Here is a 22,524-nt window from a genome sequence, read left to right on the forward strand (position 1 = left end):
TCTGCCTCTAACACCAATGGAATTTTCTGTCATCTTTGAACAAGGGGTTTTCTATGAGTTCACTCAATGGAGACATAGAGAGTTCCTGATCTGGACAGAAAATAGAGAGCTGAAGTGCACCTGAGCTCAGTTCTAAACTTGTCATACCATAATCAAAATTCTATGAAGCTCATCAGTTAAAGGTAAAGATGAAAAACATGGATATGCAAAATCCTAAGAGCAGACTGATACCTCAGAGATGATTTTTCCAGATGAGGCTGAACCCAGTAAAGTCTCTGCTTAAGACTGATCGAGGATCAACCACTGAAGAGTGAGTGAGTACTGTTGCCCAGAGCTCCTGCTTTTAGACAAGGGGCTCCTCACCCCTTCTGTTACCTATTTCCTGAAATCCAGGCCAGATGAAAAAGTAAACTAGCAGGCATGATGCTACTCGGAGAGAGGACTTCAGTTTAGCAAATTCTCATTCGGAAAGTAACAGAACAGTCCATCTAGAATCGGTCAGAATTCCTTCTACACCCATGAAGATTATTTCAGAATAAAATGGTGAAAAGCCATTCTCTTACTCAGCTACGTAATACAATAAAATGGCAAGGAGTTGCTTTTCTCTTTGGAAAAAGACCAACTATGATCAAACAGCCAGCATTCATACAACACAGATCAGGAAAAGAACAGCAGTACCAGTATTAGAAAGAGCAAGGAAAGGGAGTTTTTACTAGTTAGCACCGTAGTGTCCTACCTTCATGCTGAACCTGGTTCACGCACTGCAGCCCAACGTCCAATTCACGAGAGGAAGCAATGGAAGGATTTCTTCTGACGGCTACAAGGGTAATAGTTCTGCAAAGCATTTAAAATTGTTTTCAAAGCAAATCCAGGTATCTCCCATTTTTGAAAGTTTGCCAGGTCACTTTGCTGTGAAAGAACGACGTGTCCAGTTTTCACTGACTTAGACAAAACCTGAAAGGATTACCAATTTTACCACAGAAAGCAGAGTGTGCTCAGCGTGGATTCTGTAGCAGCTGCTTTAGAGGCAAACAGCACCTGGAGCAGAGAAGCATCCTGCCCAGGTCCTGTGTTGGGTTCCCTCAACACAGGTGTAATCACAGCATTCCTGCTGCTTCTAGATGGTGGGGGGAGGGGTGATTTTAGCTTTTGCATGTTTGTGGATACGATTTCCTAGGTTATACATTGGGTGTGGGAACATTGAAAATTATTTACATTGAAATGATCACAATCTCTTCACATCACCCCATTTTGGCTTTTGAAGGGTTTCTTAGGAAGGTCTACTTTCAATAGTGGCTTTACCTACAGAAATTGTAACCCAATTTTGTGAAGTTATAGCATTCTCTTATGTTCAAAGGTAGGGGGAACAGGATGCCTTCACTGACAAATTACAAAATTGGGTTGTGTCTGAACTTCAGAAGCCAAACTGAAAAGTGACTCCAGGGGATGGGTGCGCTAGTAGGGGGAACCAGGCTCTCATCAGATATAATTTGAAAAGACAAATTTCCAAATAATAAGCAATATGGAAAAAAAGAAATAAAAAGCTTACAGCACTTTAAAACATAATAATCAAAATTATTCCTACCAGCCACTTGCCATGGTTCTAAAATGGGACCAGCTGTTTCTATAAAAACTGCCACTAGAGGGAGCCACCTGATCCAATTTCTACAGAATCTGAACATTAGCAACTCTCAGTCGCATCTGGGGAAAATTAGTTCTCTAGCCTCTTCTTTTCTAAACATGAAATTGGGCTTCTGTCAGGCTGTTGGGGCAGAATCACCCAAGAGCTTTGAAATGTAGGTCCACAGGTAACCCCAAAGGCTGAGATTCAGTAGGTCTGAGGTGAGAAACATGATTCTTAACAAAAGCTCCCAAATGCTTCTGATATACAGCTAAGTTTGCTGGTTTGGAAGACTTTTTTTTTTAAAAAAAATCAGAAAGTTCTGGGCTTCCCTGGTAGCCTAGAGGTTAAATCTCAGCACTATCACCTCCACAGCCTTAGTTCAATCCCTGGCCAGGGAGTTAGCCCACATATGGCACAGCAGACCTCTCCTGTCTCACTGCTACCTTCAGCAGTGTATTTCAGCAGATCTGCCTGTTGCACTCGCTACTCTGTCTCTGGTGAAACCTCTCACTCCTCACCTCTGACTCTGACCTACACCCAGTTCTTCTGTGTATAATCTTTACAAATAAAAAAGTTCTGCCACCCACAAGGCATTTGATAGGGATCCAGGTAGAAGAATCCCAGTTGGATAAAAACAGAACCTCCTCGGAACACAATTTCAACAGAACACTTTACAGTAATAATAATCACCACTGGAGCAAAACAACATTATCTTCAAATTTAAATTTATTGAGACATTCAGCTATGTCTGTCAGTCTACATCCAAATTTGCTACTAAAAATAAAATAAAGTCACATCCCACATTAAGAATACCAAGTCTGAAAAACACTTTTTGAGTCAAGCCTATTGTATAAATAAAGGACTAGTTTCTTTTCATATCAAAATTCCCATAGAAAATTACCTTCCCCCCTCCCCAGTTCTACCTGTAACCATGATGAATGTAAAAATCTGAGTATGACACATCCTTGTCAAAGAAAAGGTGCAAAGTCTATTAACAGCTTTAAAAGTGGCATTTGCAGAGTGTGGTCATACAGTTATGTACTCATTCCCCAAGTGCAAATATCGCCATGAATTTAACACTGTTTTGATTCAGTTGCAAGAATTAAACATTACACAAGATTGGAAAGTACACTTGGGGGCTCTCTCAGTGCCCTAAAGCCCTTCCCACTTTGGTTTCCTACACTGAAGCGGACTCCAAAGTGTTCATCAGAGTTTTAGTTTACTTCACACAGCCAACACAGTATACAATATATTAACAAAAGTCTCATATACATCAAAATATTGAAGACTCCATCATAGAGGTCAAGAGTCTTGGATTACATGAACGTACCCGGCAGGCCCGCGCCCCCCGCCCCACCCCTACAGCACATGCGAAGTCTGCGCGTGCTTTGGTCTGGGAATACAATCAATGCTTTGACATCTTTGATTTTGTTTCAGTGCTGTCCAAACTCAGTATTTCACCTGAGTTCCAATTACTAGAGGAAGGTGGTGGAGGAAAAAGGCCAGTCACCACCGCTCACACTCTGTGACAGACGATCCTGGTCCCCCTCTGCCTGCTTCTTCTCAGGCTGGTCTCGTGCTCTGTGGCCTCCTTTCTTCAGCCCCTTCAGACACCGAGTGCTGGTTTTATCCATCCCTCACAATCAGGAGCAGTCTGCGAAGTTGCCAAGGCTAATTTTCTGGATGAACCTCCACACGACGACAGCACAGATGTACAGATATTCTGTGATGAGGAGGCCTCACAAACTTCTTCCCACAACATCAAGGAGACGGAAGCAGGCGGCCCCACTCTGTGGAATGTCATGGCTCATGCCCGACCCCCTCTTACATTCCCTCCAAGTCTGAGCACGACTTCACGTGCGTGTCCTCTGCTCCAGTGTCCCCAGGTCACTCCTGATGCTGTTCTTCTAGGCTGAACCCCATCGGACTTGTCACATCGTTTGAGCTAACAGGACATTCCCGGGGACCGAGAGCCCCCTCAGGGCTGTCTGAACTTGTGGGAATGCACTCACCATTGTCCCTGGAACCTTCCTGTGCCATGGTCCCTTGAGGTGGCTCTTGCCCAGGAGGATGCAGCCCACCATGGGGCTCGACACCAGTGTGAGGTGGGGATGCTGGCTCTGCTGCAGAGCCTGGGGGCTGGGCAGAGTGCTTGAGGTGGCAGTGGCACAAAGGACAGGTCTCCTGGACATACAGCCACTTCTTGAGACAGCCTGCATGGAAGAAATGGCTGCAAGGGGTGATCACAGCAGATTTCATGTCCTAAAAGAAAGGGGTAAAGGTATCTTATAAACGCCTGTTATCTAAAATCTTGCTGTTAACCCCCAAATTTCCATCTTTTTCCCCAAAACCCCTCAAAGAAAATCTGTAACACAAATCTTAGAATGAAATTTTTGTATTTCAGTAATAAGCCCCTTGCCATCAGTAATCCCTCTATGCAGACAATGCAAGAACCACTGGCTAGTAATTTTTAAAAGGAAAAATCAAAAATGAGGGGGAAACCATCTTCTGAACCGGGTTCAGCCTGATTATGAAACACAAGGGTCCCCAAGTATAGAGATGACCACTGGGACTACCTGGGTAAGGCAGGAGGGTAATTAGAGCCCCAGAAAACATGGTGAGACAGCACTTTCCCATGTTTATACTACAACACAGCCAAATAAATCTGTTCATGATGAGGTGACTGGTAAGGAAACAACTATAGTCACCTAAAACGAAGATGTTGGCAAGGAAGAGGCAATTTCATTACGGACAATGCATAACCCGGGCTTTCAAGAGGCGGTCTGTGTAAGCCAGCATTTTTCAAATTACATCAGCACCCCTGGAGTGCTAACCATGCATATTCTCACCACCCCAGACCTACCGAATCCAGGTGTTTGAGAGGTGCTCACAATTTATAAGCACAACAAGCCAGGTGACTCTTATGCACTATCAAATTTGATAACCACTGGAATAGGAAGTGGATACTTGGCATTGATATTCCTTGCACAAGATACATTTGGGCAAAGAAAGCTGAGGACATGAAGTTGTAAGAATACACATTTGGTGAAAAAACCATCATTGTTTAAAGTCCCCAAATAAGGCTTTGTGGCTGCTGCTCAAGGTCCATGCCAAGAATGGTGACCCAGGGGGAGCTTTTAAGCAGAAAGCCATCCAAGGAAGAGCAGCCAGCTGGGAATTAAGCAATCTAACTTTCACTCTCTGGGGGATAGTTGCAGGCAGTTCTAGCACCTCAAAAAAAGTGATGTGACAACAGGAAACACAAAATGAAGACTCTTACATCCCCTGATGGAACAGTCATAGACCTCTGACAGTTAGGCTTCTCTGCTAATCCTGAAGGGAGTAAGTGAGGCTCCAGCACAAAGAATCTACATCATTACACTGAACTTGGGGGCAAGTTCAGATGCCCTCTCCCCTCAAGTGCAAAAATGTCATTTTGCTACTACCCATATACTATCTAATCACAATATTTCCTTGCCTTTTACTCCTAAAAGAATTCTTACTCTATATAGTCCTAAAAACACACCCAGGCAAACTGGAGAGCAGCCTTGTAAGATGGACAGTCCCTGCAACCTCACTTCTACAGGGACTCCCGCATACTGACACCTCCACACAGGCATATCCCCTGGCCTATGCTGTGCAGATGGCCTCCTCTCCACAGTAAGTGAATAGACACTTCTTCCCAGCTGGAAACCAGTGGGGAGTCAAACTTGGCACAGCACTTTTCAGAAGCCACTGACTCTGCATAAACTTATTTGAAAAAGTTGTTTGTATATTCAGGAGCAAATATAAAATACACCTGACCTGTTTTTCCTTTATTTATGGGTGAGCAATAATGTTGAAGATAACAATAAATTAGAACCTGAACTGAAACATAAGCTTAATTTAGAATAAAATGAAAAATTTAAGACAGAATTTGGATGAGTCTTTAATTTTCTGAGCCAATTTTTTACCCAGGAGATAATTTTGCCCAAAAATTTAAGATAAACTTGGACATTGTAAAAGTCCGCAGGGACATGCTGTATAACCCACCCAAATGGATCCTCCTTGGGCATTACCTGGTAACAGATGGCACATATATCATTGTGTTTCTCAAGCTGCTCCTTCGTAGCAATGGGCAATGATTTAATCTTATTCACAGCATCTCTGCGGAGTAGGAAGCTCTTCCAGCCCAGCTGGGCACGAAGCCACACATTGTAATAGGAATGGATGAAAATGATCATGGAGCCCATGACTGTCCACTCTCCAAAGATGGTCTCTGAGACACCATAGGCCACCACACAGAGGGCCACCAAGAACTCTAGCAGGCGATACGTGCCATTCACATAGTAGATGACGTCATCCATGTTTTCTACTGGCTCTTTTCTGAATTCCTCAACCATAAATAACACATAAATAAAAAGTGTTCCCAAAACCTAAAAGAAAAAAATATATTAAAACAGAGTAAGCTCATGAAGAAAAAGACTTTTCATGGACATTAAACAGTAACACATTCCTGGTACTTTTAGAAAACCATATTCAGTATCTAGAGGAGACTGAATGTGGGTGATCTCAGCAATCCATGTATTAGAAACGTCAAAGCCCAAATCTTGAAACTTAATTCTCCTAAAATGATTCTAGTAGATAGCCCTAATTTCCCCGTACTCCCCAGCTCACCAAATACTATCCAAATTCTATCTAAATTTTCCTAAGTTTATAGTGAGACTTGTTCCTTAATTCTCAAAGAATTTTTACTTCTATAAGGTATGTGAATAAATCTTTATTGACAATGCCACCATTTCTTTTTCTTCTTATTGCAACAAATCCACTTATTGCAACAAATTCACTTCTTATTGCAACAAATCCATGCAACAAAGATCCACTTTTAAGTTATAATAAGCTTATTATTTTCAAGGATAGTGAGCATGTGCATTTATGCAGAAAACATACTGTGCGTAACACAACATACATTTATTTACATCATGAAACTACATATTTAAGTGTTCCAAATAAACTATGAAATGTTTTAGTATTAGTTACTTAGCAATTTAACGTTTACATGACAGCTCTGTATCATACCCTTTAGAAAAAGATAAAATGCAAAGTTAACTTACTTTGTTTTTTTAAAAAGATTTATTTATTTATGCATACAAGAACTGGAGTATAGGCCAGAGGTGCAGGAGGTGTGAGGATGCACTAGAGACAGAGTGGGGAACAGAACAGACAGACTGAGTGAAATACACTGCTGAGGGAAGCAGCAGGTGAGACAGGAGAGGTCTGCTGCACCATGTGGGTAGCTCCCTGGGCGGGGATCGAACTCACATGCTGCAGTGGCTGCAGACAGCTTCATAGGTTGTGTCTTAACCCCTTGCGCCACCAGGGAGGCCCAAAGTTTAATTACTTTGATTTAAAAAAAAAATACAGTGACAAAGACAGGAGATCTAGTATGTTAATAAACCTAACTTCTAACTCCTCTCAAATAAATGCAATTTATTTATAAATAATATAAATATATAGATAAATAAATGCATTCTAGTAAACATGGTGAGAATTAAACAGGCCACTTATAATCTTGAAAAAGTTTAATCCCTTAACTTTTAAGGAATTAGCCTTTAATTGCTTTAGTAAGTTTAAATTGGCTAGAGTCAATCAATCCTATGCTTACCTGAAGAGAGGTGAGAATGCTGCTTGAAATAATGATAAGAAGCCAAAAGTCCATGTGGAAAAACTGGCAAATCATGTAAGCCATATAAGCAGGGAATACCAGTAAAAATAAACAAAGGCTCACAGCACGGAAGTGTTTCCACAAACTCCTGGAAAAAGAAAAGGACTCAGTTCAAGAGTTGTCACCCAGCACAAGACCAGGGGCAATTTGCGTGTCAAGACACCGTCCTGAGCTCCCTTCCCTGGGCCGGTCCTCATCCTTCTCTCCTCTCCCCACACTCACTCAACTGCCAAGTACTTGTCTTTTTTTCTCAATCATTTATTTCGGTTTCATTCCCATTCCTAGCAATTTTGAAGCAATTTCAGATTTATAGCATTATACCTTAACAAATTTCACAGTGATTCTGGTCTTTTTAAAGTCCCTTAACATCCTCTCCCACCACCCCAGCCTGTGATGAACTCTCTGCCATGTGAGAGTGGTGGTACCCAGAGAACCTGGCCTCCAAGAGCAAGCACACAGTCCTCCCATGGGCCACTGTGTTGGGAGGCCTCCTAAACTGACCTTCCACCCACTGGCCCCAGTGTGCCCTGCACATTGCAAGCCCAGTGCATCTTCTTAGAGCTCTACCAACGTAACACTGTCAACACATCTCCTGTGTTCCTAGCCTAGCATAAGAGGGGTTCTACTCCCAAACTGTCAACATCTGCTCCTCACTGTAAGTTAGGATGGGTAATTAACCGACCTCCCCGAAAAACACAAGTACTTTTATAGCCCACCAGAAATCCCTCCATCCACTCTATTTTACTAACTGCTTTAGGCCAGCTGAAAGTAAACAAGTACTTTCATATGCAGGTAATGTAAATCACCAGAAATCACCTACCCTCTCAGAATTACTCACACTTGAACTACGTGCACATTGTTCCAATTACACATATTTATGTATTTTTTATATATTCCTACAGTATTGTTTTATACATCTGAATATTTTTACATATTAATGTGTATATATGTTAAGCCTTATCCTCCAAATGTAAACTCCTTGAAGAGAGTAAATCTTTCATTTATTCCAGCTCCTAAGCACAAAGGCTTGTTTGAAGCAAGTGCCAACAATTATTTCTGCTTGATATTTCCAACTATTACTACCTCCTCTTACTACCCATCCATCCTACTCAAATGCAGAGCCCTCTGATGTAAGCAGGACCAAGTAATCATGGTCACTTCACAAGGGCACGGTTACATGTGAAACTTGAAGCTTTTTTTTTTTTTTTAATTTTTTTTTTTTTATGGGGGCATGTTTTTTTTTTTTTTTTTTTTTTATTTGTTTGTTTTTTTTTTTGTTTGTTTGTTTTGTTTATACATGCACTGGGTACAGTCAGAAGCGCGGGAGGGTGAGAGAATTCACCAGAGCCAGAGCGGGGAGCAGAGCAGGCAGAAGGACCGAAGTACACTGCTGAGGGGAGCAGCGGGCGGCAGGAGAGGTCTGTGCGCCTGTGGGACCCTCCTCTGGTGGCCGGGGAGCAGCCGGGGATCGAACCGGCGCCGCAGAGGCTGCGGGCAACTTCGCAACCCAGCGCTCAACCGCTGCGCCACCTGGGAGGCCCTGAAACTTGAAGCTTTAAGACATGGAACATCAGTGGATTTATTTCTTAGACCTAGATTTCAGTTTCTGAACTCTATTTGTTAGAGAGGAATGCCCACATAGAAGAAAAAGTCTACTTGTCAGAGAGGAACACCCACATAGGAGAAACTCCAAGTTATGGTAAAGGAAAAAAAAAAAAAAAAAAGAGTATAAATTTTCTTTTGTTTACCTCTTCACATACCATAATAGTCTAATAGTTTGTTCTTTAAATATACCCCAATAAAAGACAGACTGTATACCAACTCCTAAAAGATGAATTTACAAAAGCCCTCCCCAACAAGTACCTGAAGCAGCACTTAAAGCACACTTTAAAAATGTGTGATTTGCCCCTTGCAAGTTCACTATTTACTTTGTATACCCAATTTATAAGCAAACGGATTACTGACGGATTTTTATCACTTCTATCAGGGGATTTTTTAAAAAGCACATGAGATTTCCAAATAAAAGTCAAGGTTAGAGTAACCTTTAACATAATGATCACAAATCTAGAAAATCAATGTGAGCACAAAACAGCTTTCCCCTCTCTTGAAAACAATTTGCAATCTAGCTAACTGAGTATCAAGATTTAAAATTGTTACTTAATTATTTCATATAAACATGGCCATAGATTATTTAAAACCATTATAAGGAAATTAGGTTTCAATCAAAATAATTAAAAGATGCAACAAAATGGTTTAAACTAAGTATCAGCATCTGTGATATGTTCTCAAATCCATGAAAAGTATTCTTATGAGACAAAAAGTAGCACAATCATCCTTTCCTACTTCTAGCTTTAATATAGGTGGGAGAAAATATAACCACACACAAGTCAAATGCTATAATGTGTGGGATTGCCTATAATTAGCAATTCAGAGAAGAAAGTGAATTATTATGGTAAAAATTAAAGCTAGATATTTTGCAAAGTGTTTTTCTTCCCGAACATTTCTGTTATCAGAAGTCAGGGACAAATGTAAACCTATCAGTAGCTCTGCCTTGAGATCCAAAACATAAACAATTTTATTTTTTTAAAGACAAGCAAGCAGGAAGGAATTATTCCAACATTAGTTATACTATGTTAGATAATTCTTACTAATGAGATTATTTGCCTTAAAATCTAAGTCTATTTTTTAAAAGATTTATTTTATTTATTTATGCATACAAAAACTGGGGTGTAGGCCAGAGGTGTAGGGGGGGTGAGGAGATGCACCAGAGTGGGGAGTAGAACAGGCGTATCTACTGAAATACACTGCTGAGGGGAGCAGAAGGCGAGTAAGGAGAGGTCTGCTGTGCCAGGTGGGTTAGTTCCTTGGCCAGGGATTAGACTCATGCCACAGTGGTTGGCAATAGCTTGATAGCACCAAGACTTTAACCCCTGTACCACCAGGGAGGCCCATTTAGATTAAGCATGTATATATTTACATCTATACACAAGCATGTATTTATATACATATGCAGAAAACCATATACATGTGCCATGACTTTTACACATTCATGGCTAATTTTGACATAGGCATGCATAATATACAAAAATATTTAATACATAGATCTCCTTAAGCCATTAAAAGTCAATAAAAAATGTATCTTTATTAAATATAAATACCAGGAAAACACCACCAAAATCCCATTCAATTAGACCGTGACAAAAAGACAAATTTTTATATTCACCGCAAGCCCATTTTTAAAAAAATTTATCAACAAATGTTATTGATTTGAATTAGTAAGTTTAACTGTCAAATTTCCTGTAAAAACTGTACTGAAATGTACAGATAAAACATTATCTCCATGGCCAAAACTATCTAAGACATTTTTCCAAGCAATTCCAAAGATGCAAGTGGATTTTCCCACTAACAATTTGCCTCTTAATGACACAGAAAACTGTTTCATGAACTATAAACATTCTCTTAATTGTTCCTCTAACTTGAGAATTAAGATCCTTTTCATTTCCGTTTTTAATTCCCAGTACACTGAATTGAATTAATCATAGTCCGTGATCTCTGGGCTTTATATATTCCTATTTTATTTAGTTAATAATATGATTCACTGTTTTACATAAAACATTCGTGAAACCCGGCCTCCCTGGTGGTACAAGGGTTAAAGACACAGTGCTATCAAGCTATGAACAGCCACTGCAACATGAGCTCGATCCCTGGCCAAGGCGCTAACCCACATGGCTTAGGAGACCTCTCCAGTCTTGCCTGCTGCTCCCCTCAGCAGTGTATTTCAGTAGATCCACCTGTTCTGTGCCCCACTCTGTCTCTGGTGAATCCTCTCACCCCCCACACCTGTGGCCTATACCTCAGTTCTTGTATGCATAAATAAATAAATCTCAAAAAAAAAAAAAATAAAACATTCATGAAACCATCTTCCCATACAAAAGTGAGGGCCTGGACAGAACCTGACATCTACCCGGCAAGGCAGGCCTGCCCATTCCATGTCCTGCCTCCCTCCACTCATTGAAACCATTCTCTTAAATCCCATGTTCTTCATTCTCTTGCTTACGTCCATTTTATAGTTCTGTTTAATCTGTATCTATTCCTGAAGAACAAATTTTTAACATGAAAATAACATTCAACATTGTCATCCTTTCAGATTTCTTTTTACTTTATATTGCTATGAATCGTTCATACTGTTTTGTCATTGTATTTTTAACATCCACTGACCATCATTACATTTTTTATTCACTCACTTTCCTGTCTGATTGGTATTTGGGTGGCCCCTAGGTTTTTGTTATTGTTAACTGTGCTATGAACATTCTTCAACATGTTCCTACTGAACCTGTCTCAAGTGTATACAGAGGAGGCGAAAACGCCCAGATGTTTTCTAAACCTGGGCTGTCCTGCCATCTGTGTTCTCTCCATGCTAGCCCTTAGCTGACTTTCTCTCTCCCTTTTTCCCTTCTTTTCTTATTTATTCACTGCTGATCCCATAGTTTTGAAATAGTCTCTCATTGTGCTCTCATTTACATTTCTCTGATCACTCATGATGCTAATCCTGTCTTCAGATTATGTTTCCTCTTTAGCTAAAAGCCTGAGGATATATATATATATATTTTTTAAGATTTATTTATTTATTTATTTATTTATTTATTTATTTGTCAAGCACTGGGTACAGTCAGAAGTGTGGGAGGGTGAGAGAATTCATCAGAGCCACAGCAGAGAACAGAACAGGCAGAGTGACGAAATACACTGCTGAGGGGAGCAGCGGGCACAGCAGGAGAGATCTGTGTGCCATGTGGGACCCTCGCCAGTGGCCAGGGATTGAACCGGTGCTGCAGAGGCTGCAGGCAGCTTCTCAGCCCAGTGCTCAAGTGCTGCGCCACCAGGGGAAGCCCCCTGAGGATATATTTTAACCATTTCCCTCATCGCTTTGTAAGAGCTGTTTAATATATTTTTGATACTAATTTCTGGATAAGTGTGAATACTAGAGATGCCGTCTACTGGGTAGCCAAAATCATTTCTAATTTACTTGTTACTTTTTTCGTTTGAAAGCATGACTATTATATTTATCCCTCTCTTCTCTCGTGGTCATGGTCAATACTTAGTGTCTCTCTTCTTGGTTTTGTCAGTGTAAGAAATCTTCCCTACTTGAAGGTCAAAATACATCAACCTGTGTGTTGTCTTAATTTTTGGCTTCTCACATTTAAGTCTCTAACATTCTGGAGTACGAGACAGGAATCCAAGTCCCTCTTTTTCTAAATGGAAACTATTCTATTACAGAGGAGTCCTCCATGTTCCCAATCATCTGACATGCCACTCCACCACACACCCAAGTTTCACACACAGGGAGAATTGTTTGGGGGCTCTCTGCTCCAGTTGTCAGGTTGTTACACTTGATTCAATATAACAAAAGCTTCATAATATCTCCTACTATGAGTGAAATAAAACTTTATTTCTCAAATTATCTAATTTTAATATAGAGATCATACATGAGGAAAGGTGGAAAATTTCTGTGGATTTATGGGGCTATTTCATCTACTGTCTGAAAGTGTTTGTTTAAAATAGGGATAATCAGCTTCTCCAAGTTTGGCAGAACTTGACATCTGGGTCAACATACACACCAGTTGCTCAATTTTTTAAAAGTTATGGTCCTAGCCAAGTATTTAGTTCTTCTTAAATCCATTCTAGTAAGCTATATTTTTCTCATAACTTTTCCATTTCATTTGTTTTCAACAGTATTGGCTGTTGATATTACCTTATTCCCATAAGCAGCCAAGGTAGAGAAAAAGAGAAGCTAATGGTCCATTCCTAGTTTATTCCTGCCTGAGGTTAATGCTGCAGACACCACAATAACACCAGCAAAACCAGGACTTCTCAGCTTTGCTACTTTCACTCCAAATTTCCTCTACCACACTGAGACTATGTCAGTACTCCGGAGGATCCAGAACTGGATTTACTGGCCCTTATGGCAGTGAAACTGTGGTTTTATTTCTCTTTTCCAGACTCTGTAGTGTTAGTCAATAGAGGCTAAATTAATTTAAATAATTATGAAAGCTAAAGGATACTCACAGGTGACAAACCTCTGAGGTCAAAACAACCCCTTTTTCAGAGCTATCTGAGCTATTTACCTGAGCTCAACACTCAGTTCAACATCTTTATGTTTTTTTTTTTTTTAATTTTTTTTTATAGAGGCATGTTTTATTTATTTATTTGTTTGTTTGTTTGTTTTGTTTATACATGCACTGGGTACAGTCAGAAGCGCGGGAGGGTGAGAGAATTCACCAGAGCCAGAGCGGGGAGCAGAGCAGGCAGAAGGACCGAAGTGCACTGCTGAGGGGAGCAGCGGGCGGCAGGAGAGGTCTGCGTGCCATGTGGGACCCTCCTCCGATGGCCGGGGAGCAGCCGGGGATCGAACCGGCGCCGCAGAGGCCGCAGGAAGCTTCGCAACCCAGCGCTTAACCACTGCGCCACCGGGGAGGCCCCAACATCTTTATGTTTTATTGAGAAACCTTAAACCAAATCTCAAATGACTATAATTGAAAATAAAGATTTTCTGAAACATAGCTAAGAATTCTGGGCTTATTTAAATTGAATTGATTCAACAATTCTAACCATTTGAAAAAATATCCAGGATGTTTGGCAACATGAGGAAGATAAATCTCGTAAGTACTGGCATTCCAAAGTAATCATCATTCCAAATGCTAATTTGGAATGTTTTTAAAATCTGCTGTCAAAATTCCATGTTTTGAAAGACTGTCTGCTCCCTTAGTCCTGAAAAACCTTCAAATCAACAATAAATCGGGATGTTTTTCTATCACTAATCAGAGTATAGATAGAATATTGGGAAAAAAGAGTTGTATCCTTCTATAGACTATAATAAAATAATATCTTACAGAGCTAAAGAATAATTTGACTTAAGAAAATTTCTTAAGAAAATTCCTACACTATGAGATAAATATGAATCAGTTATTAATTCCATCAATTCACTGAGGTGTCAGAAATCCCCTTCACAAGCTCACTGAGCTACAACTGTCTCCAAGACCATCAGATGAAGCTAGTCTTCCATTAAGGCATCTATTATTGTCTGATGGCCTTTATCTCTCTCCTCTGTTTATACATCTCTCAAATGTTTTCTCACCTTTAGCATTACACAGAAAAAATTATATACTATTTATTTACTGGACTAAATTTTATGCTCTACATTCTTAAGTTTTAAAGTGGACAAATGTATATATATTACATTTCTCTGAAGAGCAAGATGTACAGCCTTAGATGTGACTTTGGTGAGAGGGATCGTAAGAGGAAAGAAACAGAAAAGGATACAGGAAAAGTTAAAACTGAATTTGTTAAAATAAATAAAGAAATAAAATAAAGAAACTATATGACAGAAAAATAAATAAATAAACTTTGTCTTAAAAATTTTGGCTTATACAATACTGTATTCGCAAACTGGCTTCTGAATAAAATTTGATTTGACATTAAAAAAACCTGAGTTTGTTAATGTCAGCTAATAGCAATTCTCCACTTTGTCTCTCCAAACCTCAGCAGACAAAGAATCTGTTTAAAGACTGTTACAGAAGCTCCTCACTTGTCTCGAGAAGCTCCAAGCGCCAGCACGATGGGGTCGGCTATCTCCAGCATGGATTGGAGGATAGAAGCCACGACAATGAAGAGAATGATGCTGAGCAGGAAGGCCCGGTGCACCACCTGCAGCTCAATCAGGCCTGTCTGCACCGCCAAGATCAACAGTGTGACTCCTTCCGTCATGCCCCTAAAGAAGCATGCATTTACACAAAAACAAACAATAATCAGAATCTCATCAGATTCCAAGAAGAAATAATCCAAAGACCTATGAGACTGTTGTTACATATTTGTGATCTATTCTAACTTAGACAGAAGTCTGGATCAAAATATAATTTACCACACTACATCAACATAGTAATATACAATAATAATTTATCATATCACATACAAAACATAATAGGTATTACTTTAGCATATAGTGGGGAGCGGAAAAGCAACTTCTATGAGAAATAAACAAGCGTTTTCTAACCAGACTTTAATAATGAGCCAGATACTTCTCTAAATCATTCTTAAGACATTGGCTGAATTATACATAAAATGTTTAGATATATGTTTAAGAGAAAATACAATGAATAGAATATGTTCTGTGCTATCACAGGCTATTATCAGCAAAAGTCACACAGATAACCTGGTGTCTTCAACAAATAAATGCAAGAGAAAATATATAGATAACCTGGAGCTAAATATAGAGAGATCTAAGAGGCCTATCATCAATTGCAATATGGGCCTTGTTTGAATACTGAGTTGAGCAAAAAAGTTTAAAAATTCTAGGTAGGGGGCCTCCCCGGTGGCGCAGCGGTTGAGCGCTGGGTTCCGAAGCTGCCCGCAGCCTCTGCAGCACCAGTTCAATCCCCGGCTGCTCCTCGGCCACCGGAGGAGGGTCCCACATGGCGCGCAGACCTCTCCTGCCGCCCGCTGCTCCCCTCAGCAGTGTACTTCGGTCCTTCTGCCTGCTCTGCTCCCCACTCTGGCTCTGGTGAATTCTCTCACCCTCCCGCACTTCTGACTGTACCCAGTGCTTGTATAAATAAATAAATAAATATTAAAGAAAAAAAAAATTCTAGGTAACTAGGGAAATTTGAACACCAAACAGACATTTGATTTTCAAGGAATTATTTTATTCCATTATTTTTTGGCTTTGTCCAAATGATTTATAGACCTAAGTATTTATGGGTTATCTGATAATATATCTGGGATCTGCTGACAGATAAGCAGGTGCAGCCAGGAGGTTATGGGGGCAGAGATAGGGTGAGAAGGGGTGACAGGGGCACATAAGACACAAAATTGGCCATACTGTTGGGAGTAGAAGATGGGTTCATGGAGATTCATGCTACTAATCTCTCAACTTGGTTGGAAATTTTTCTAATTAAGGGTTTTTTCAGAAAAGAGAGACAGGTACAAAGATACTCAGCAGCATTCTTTTTCATTAATTAAAAATCAACAAATATGGTACCTCTATATTATGGATTAGTAAACCTTCGTCAAAAAGAATGAGGGTATGTATCTGTGTGCTGATTTAAAAAAAAAAACAAAAAAACCTAAAACACACTAAGTGACAAAATGAGGTACAACAGTATATATAACATATGGAAATAAAAATAAATAAGCATATATATTGACTTTATAAGAAATTGTTTAATGACCATCTATAGCTGTTACTTTGGGGAAAAGAAATGAGTAGTATGGATGGGAACCTGTCACTCTCCACTATATATTTCATGAATAATATGAATTTCAGGAATTCATACATACACTATTTTTCTTCCTGGTCATCAGTCTCCCCCCACACACCTTTTCCAGTACTAAGGTGCCAGCTGAGACTGGCAGAAGATGATGGTCATTTGTCTTTTTCTTTTAGGTCATAAAAAACATATATACCAAAGCAATTTTTCCTTAATTTCCTTAATTTACAACTCACCATCTACTATCTGTGACATATTCCATAAGACTTAAAGACTTCAGTTGTATATATAAATTGAAACCATTAAACTTTTATGTAAGATAATAGAAATCAAGACAAGTTCTACAAATAGGGTTTCCCAGAAATTAGTGGCTTAACAACTACCACTCACTACTCTGCATTCTCATTAATGTATACTTCAAAAATTATAATCAGTATTAGAAATATGTTCAAACATTAAAAAACAAACTTTAAAAAAGTATCAAATATAAAAATCTGATTTTGACAGGGCTACACTTAAAATGGGAAAAAGCAAGCTATCAAAAATCTTTTAAATAAATCCAGGAATATGTCCAATATACAGTCAGCTACAAAAATTAAATACAGCTTTTACACCTATGACTTTTGCTGTCTTTTCACAGTATTTTAATGCAAACTTTGCAAAATTTCAAACAAAAAGCCTCAAAATTCCATTTCCTCTAAAATTAGTTAATAAGGAAATTTCATCATTACTTCTCCAAGTTACACTAAGATTTAAATTTCTAGACATTCGGAGTATAGAACTTACCGGTTCATGGCAGGATCATTCATGAAAGCTCGATAACCCTGCAGATAAAACTTGCAGAGGGTCAGAACACCCAAGGCAACAAAAGAAACTGTGAAGACCAAACCCAAAAGCGAGTAGGGAGTGCTGCAACATTCAGCAATACTGGAAAAAGAAGAGAACATGACAGACATAACTTTTTCTATTTGGAATACGAATAGTGAAGTTTTTAAAAATAACCACCAAGTTTGATCTGATCCTCATTAATTATAATATCCCAAACCAAAATTTGAGGTGAAATCTCTTAGCCACTCCATTAATAATTCAAATCCATTCTTCTTATTTTCCTGACCTACATTTTTATCTCTTCCCCAAATAGTACACAGCACCGTATCTGAAATATAACCTTTTTAATTTTATTTATAGTCTCCTTCAAATGCAATAAAACTCAAGGGGGCTGAAATCTCATTTTAATCTTAAGAAACATAAAATTAACATGCTGATGACATTTGAAAGAAACTTACACAACTATCTACTATTCTTTCTGAAAAGTGCTGGCCCCTCAAAATGTTCAGCCTGTAACTTATTACTTATTACTCTATACAAAGGAGGAGGAAAAAACTCCATATTTGACTAAACTGCTATGGGTGGGGCCAATGCTGAGTCTATCCTATCCACCCTTCTCATTTGAACAGTATCTTCTACACCACTGGTACCTTAAATTTTAATTTAACTTGAGATTAATGCATTTTTTTCTGGGTTATTTCAAAAGCATATACAAGGTCACTTAATTTTTATATCGTTTTTCAACATAAAAAGCTATAAATTACAGAGAGGGTGAACTGGAAGATGGTAATTAAGCTAAAGATTGGCAATATTTTCCTATTTTATGGAAATAAATTCAATACGTTCATCAAACATACTAGATATTAACTTTTTAACAAGTACTTTATAAACGCGTAATGTTACATGCTAATAATTTAGGTTTAATATTTACACAGCATCTTTAAAAATGCTCAAAGCACTTCATCTTAAGTTTTCCAATTTCAGAGAATTTCACTTAGTTTGAGTGAGGAGTCCTTCAGGAATATTAATACCTGTTCTATACAATACAGCTCAAGATTCTACTACAGAGATAGCCTTCCCACACAACTGTATATAAACTAGATTTTATCTGAAAGCAATAAATTTTAAGCAGATCAACGTATATACTATGACGAGGAAAATGATGTTTCATTTTCTTTAGAAGTCAAAAAATACATACCAATCATCATAGTTGACAGATTAAATAACTTTATGTAGCCTTCCAAACCAAATTTCTCAAACACTTGACATTTTTCTCACAGAAATGACTAACATGTTTAAACAAATTGCCCAGTAATATTTTTTTAAAATGACAATCATGGCTGGGAATAACGCTAGAAGTTTTTACTTCATTCTCATTGGAAAAGACTGAAAATTTTACTGAAAGTCCATCTTCTTTCTCTATTCCAATCTGCACACTAAGAGAGATCATTTGTACCCAAACAATGTGACTGCACTACATTTTCAAGAGCAGCATATTCTTTTCTCTGACCATAAAAGCACCTATGTTAATTTTCAAAAAAGGACAGAAGATCTCAGCGTAGGGTTGGGGAAGTGAAAGAGTCTGGGAAATTTATAAAACTTTCCTTCCCTTCTCTCTTCAATGAGACCTTTTATAGATTTTAATTTCTCTTTTCTGGCTGCAAAAAAACCCTTCTTTTTTTCAGTTTGTGTCTATGCTTTTGCTGGCTGGTTTAGTCAGCACATACTGGGAAACTTGCAATCTTTCTTTTTGTAAGTAAGTCATTCTTTGGCAAGGAAACACACAAACCTGACTGTATACAATACCAGCAAGGGCAGAGAACAACACTTACAGAGACTTAAGTTAAACAACATGGGAAGCTTCTCTATCAAAAACCAAAGTAAGGGTCTCCTTGGTGGCACAGGGGTTAAAGACTCAGCACTAATCAAGCTATCGCCTGCCACTGCAGCATGAGTTAAATGCTGGGTCAGGGAAATAACCCATATGGCACAGCAGACCTCTCCTGTCTTGCCCACTGCTCCCCTCAGCAGTGTATTTCAGTAGATCTACCTGTCCTGCTCCCCACTCTGCTTCTAGTGAATCCCCTCACTCTCCCACCACCCCCCCCCCACACCTCTGGCTTATACCCCAGTTCTTGTATGCATAAATAGAAATAAATCTTTAAAAAAAAATAAAAAGTAAAATATCCTCATTTAGAGAAAGAAAAGACATATGTATGTAAAAGGAATAGAGAGGAAAAATAATTTTGACAAGCTATGTAAACCTCATCTAAAATCTCTATAATCATGTCAATTTTCAATGATGTACACTTGAAACTTACATGCAATGCTATGTAGATTTAAAAAAATAACATTTTTTAAAATACTATTTTATTTTGAAAAATAAGTCAAAAACACATTTGCTGAGCCTATTACATTATTGCATACTGACTGTGCTTTACAGTGGTTAATATTCTGGTCTAAAGTACAACCATCCCCAGTTTTACATTCAGGTTATTATCCTACTACAGGATTGTACATCTCTCTTCCTCTTTAAATTCGGGGATGGGGAAGGGTTGAATCATTTCAAAATTCTGCTAAAAACCTCCACAATACACAACAAATAATGAACTGATCACTAAATGTGGTCGACTGAGATAAAGCCATTGAATGTTTATCAAAGATACTTATCAATTAAAAGGACTACTTTTATAAAGTACAAAATCTGACTCAGTAGCAATAAATGTATTCTACTTACATGTTTATATAAGCATTGTCCCATGACATTTTTATTGATATTTAACATTGTATAATGTCTGCACTCTTAACAAATACTGTGCTTCCTACAGACAGCGAATGTGCCTTCAGCCTCTCATTCTCTATGCCACAGTACATGGTGCACCATCATTCTGGACAGCTGAGAAACGATGGTACTGTTAACTACAACTCAAACTTTCATCCTCCTATACTGCCATTCCAGAATTCCATTCTTGCTTTTTAAAGAGACAATGAGCCAGAGAAGAAACATGTATAACCATGTGCTGGATTTTGAGGGCTTGAAATTTAAACTCTGAGTGGGAAAGCAGGTCCCACATAGACAGAACTGTAGAAAGCATGTTCATGACTTAAAACTTTTTTTAAAACTAAACCTTAGAAACCAAGTCTCAGAAATCCTTTAGGCTAAATGGTAAAGGCACTATGAAATATTCACTTTACTAATCATTGACCCCATGTCCACAGCAGAGCAGAATAATGAAAACAAGGGCATGCAGGGAAACACACAGGCCAGAGGTCTGCAATCAGATAGGCTCTGGGGTCAACAGTGTCCACTGGGGTAAGTAACTGTTGGTTTATTTCCTCAGCTGTATAGAGGAAATGACAATAAAGGCACCTATTTCTCAGAATTACTATAAAGATTAAGTGTGGGAGAAAATGTTAAGCAATGTGTGACTGCCACATATTAAATATTTAGTAAATGACAGTCATTTTTTCCTATTGACCCAATCATTTAACTTGAAAAAAGGAAAAAAAAACCACATTTTTTAATTTGCCATGTACCATTCCACAAATCACTTGCTGTACCCGACCCAATATTTTATTAGTACCTCCCTACCCTGCCAGACCTAGGCAGCCATTGAATGAAAACCCTATTTTAATATGAAGGACCATAATATCACTGACAGAAGTCAACTTGCAAAACTCACTATTTCAAGTTTTTTCTTCCTTAGGTCCTAAAAAATATCATGGACTCCTATTACTTACCTTGTCAGAAAAAGGAAAAGAAGCCTTTCACGTGACGCAGGCTGATCCCGAGTACTGAAATAGGAGTAAATCTGAAGAGCAAATAAGACAAGCCAAAAAACCATGAAAAGAACAGGGACTACCAGCTGATTCCACAGGGACATTCCCAAGGCTAGAAGACCATACACCTCCACTACCTGAATAAGGAAAGTAGACAGAAAAACACCTGTATTACTTCAATAAACACATTTAAGCAGAAGAGTTTAAAATACTTAGAGAAATATAACTTTTATCACACCACTGCTTCAACTAAATTCCTTTAAAGTTAGCTCCAGATAGCTAGCAAATAACATTTTTAACTTAATGATTTTGCATTAACACTTGACATGTCAAATGGCAACAATAAATTGCCCTAATGTTCAGGGATAAGGTCAAAATCAAATTGCAAGCAGAGTGAAACTACTTCAGAGGTAGTGATAGACTTGGTAAACTTACTATCTAGTAGAAATAGCCAGGACTAGTCTAAAGGAAGAAATGATGGAAAGGTGTTTGAGAAGCTGGGGAAAAGGGAAATGTCAAAGGAAGAATTTTTTAGGTTTACTCACGAATGTCAGAGATGAGATATATATATATTTAAAAGATTTATTTATTTATTTATACAAGCACTGGGTACAGTCAGAAGCACAGGAGGGTGAGAGAATTCACCAGAGCCAGAGCGGGGAACAGAACAGGCAGACTGATGAAATACACTGCTGAGGGGAGCAGCAGGCACGGCAGGAGAGGTCTGTGCGCCATGTGGGACCCTCCCTGGTGGCCGGGGATCGAACTGGCGCTGCAGAGGCTGCAGGCAGCTTCGCAGCCCAGTGCTCAACCACTGCGCCACCAGGGGAGGCCCAGAGATGAGATATATTTTGATACAAGATCAAAATATTTAACAACTGGATAAGCTTATTGTGAAGCAAAGATAGTTTGCAAGTCACTTCTCTCAGACAAATAAATTCCCCTATTCTTTACTATGTATGTATCATGAGACATTTCTCAACTTATTTGGTCAGCCAAGTAGATTAACACCAGGAAAAAGGCACACCTAAAAAAAAGTTAGTCTACTATATGTCAGTAAGTTAGTTTTCTAGTTTATAAAACAATCTCTAATGAGATTGATTAGGAAGTATAAATTCTCACAATCTGAGAATTGTACATCCATACGAAAGTACGGATGTGACCAAGTTTCTGGAGTTAGAACACAGGCACCAGAATCTGGTAACACAAATGGGTTCTGCCAGGCAGCTTATGAACTTTAACCTATTCAGCTGGAATCTCTCAATGTGAACAAAAATATTTTAACAAACTAGAGTGATCTTAACTGAAAGAGTCTTACAAGTTTTTTT

General features: G+C 38.7%; 1 protein-coding gene across 4 annotated transcripts in view; it reads right to left on the reverse strand.

Annotated features, from left to right (window-relative positions):
* Positions 1–2,321: 2,321 nt before the first annotated feature.
* Positions 2,322–22,524, reverse strand: part of RNF145 (ring finger protein 145) — a 57,653-nt gene continuing 37,450 nt past the window's right edge. For all 4 annotated transcript variants that reach the window (XM_037501150.2, XM_037501152.2, XM_037501151.2 and 1 more), the window contains 6 exons: positions 21,158–21,333; positions 17,375–17,515; positions 14,911–15,093; positions 7,269–7,416; positions 5,683–6,039; positions 2,322–3,886 (listed from right to left, as the gene is read on the reverse strand). In XM_037501150.2, the coding sequence (XP_037357047.1) occupies positions 3,512–3,886; positions 5,683–6,039; positions 7,269–7,416; positions 14,911–15,093; positions 17,375–17,515; positions 21,158–21,333 (1,380 nt within the window). In that variant the 3' untranslated portion in view covers positions 2,322–3,511. The remainder of the gene's footprint in view (positions 3,887–5,682; positions 6,040–7,268; positions 7,417–14,910; positions 15,094–17,374; positions 17,516–21,157; positions 21,334–22,524) is intronic.

The sequence above is a fragment of the Talpa occidentalis genome, unplaced genomic scaffold (assembly GCF_014898055.3).
Source record: "Talpa occidentalis isolate TD23 unplaced genomic scaffold, MPIMG_talOcc4v2.1 talOcc4.9, whole genome shotgun sequence".
NCBI classification, from domain to species: domain Eukaryota; kingdom Metazoa; phylum Chordata; class Mammalia; order Eulipotyphla; family Talpidae; genus Talpa; species Talpa occidentalis.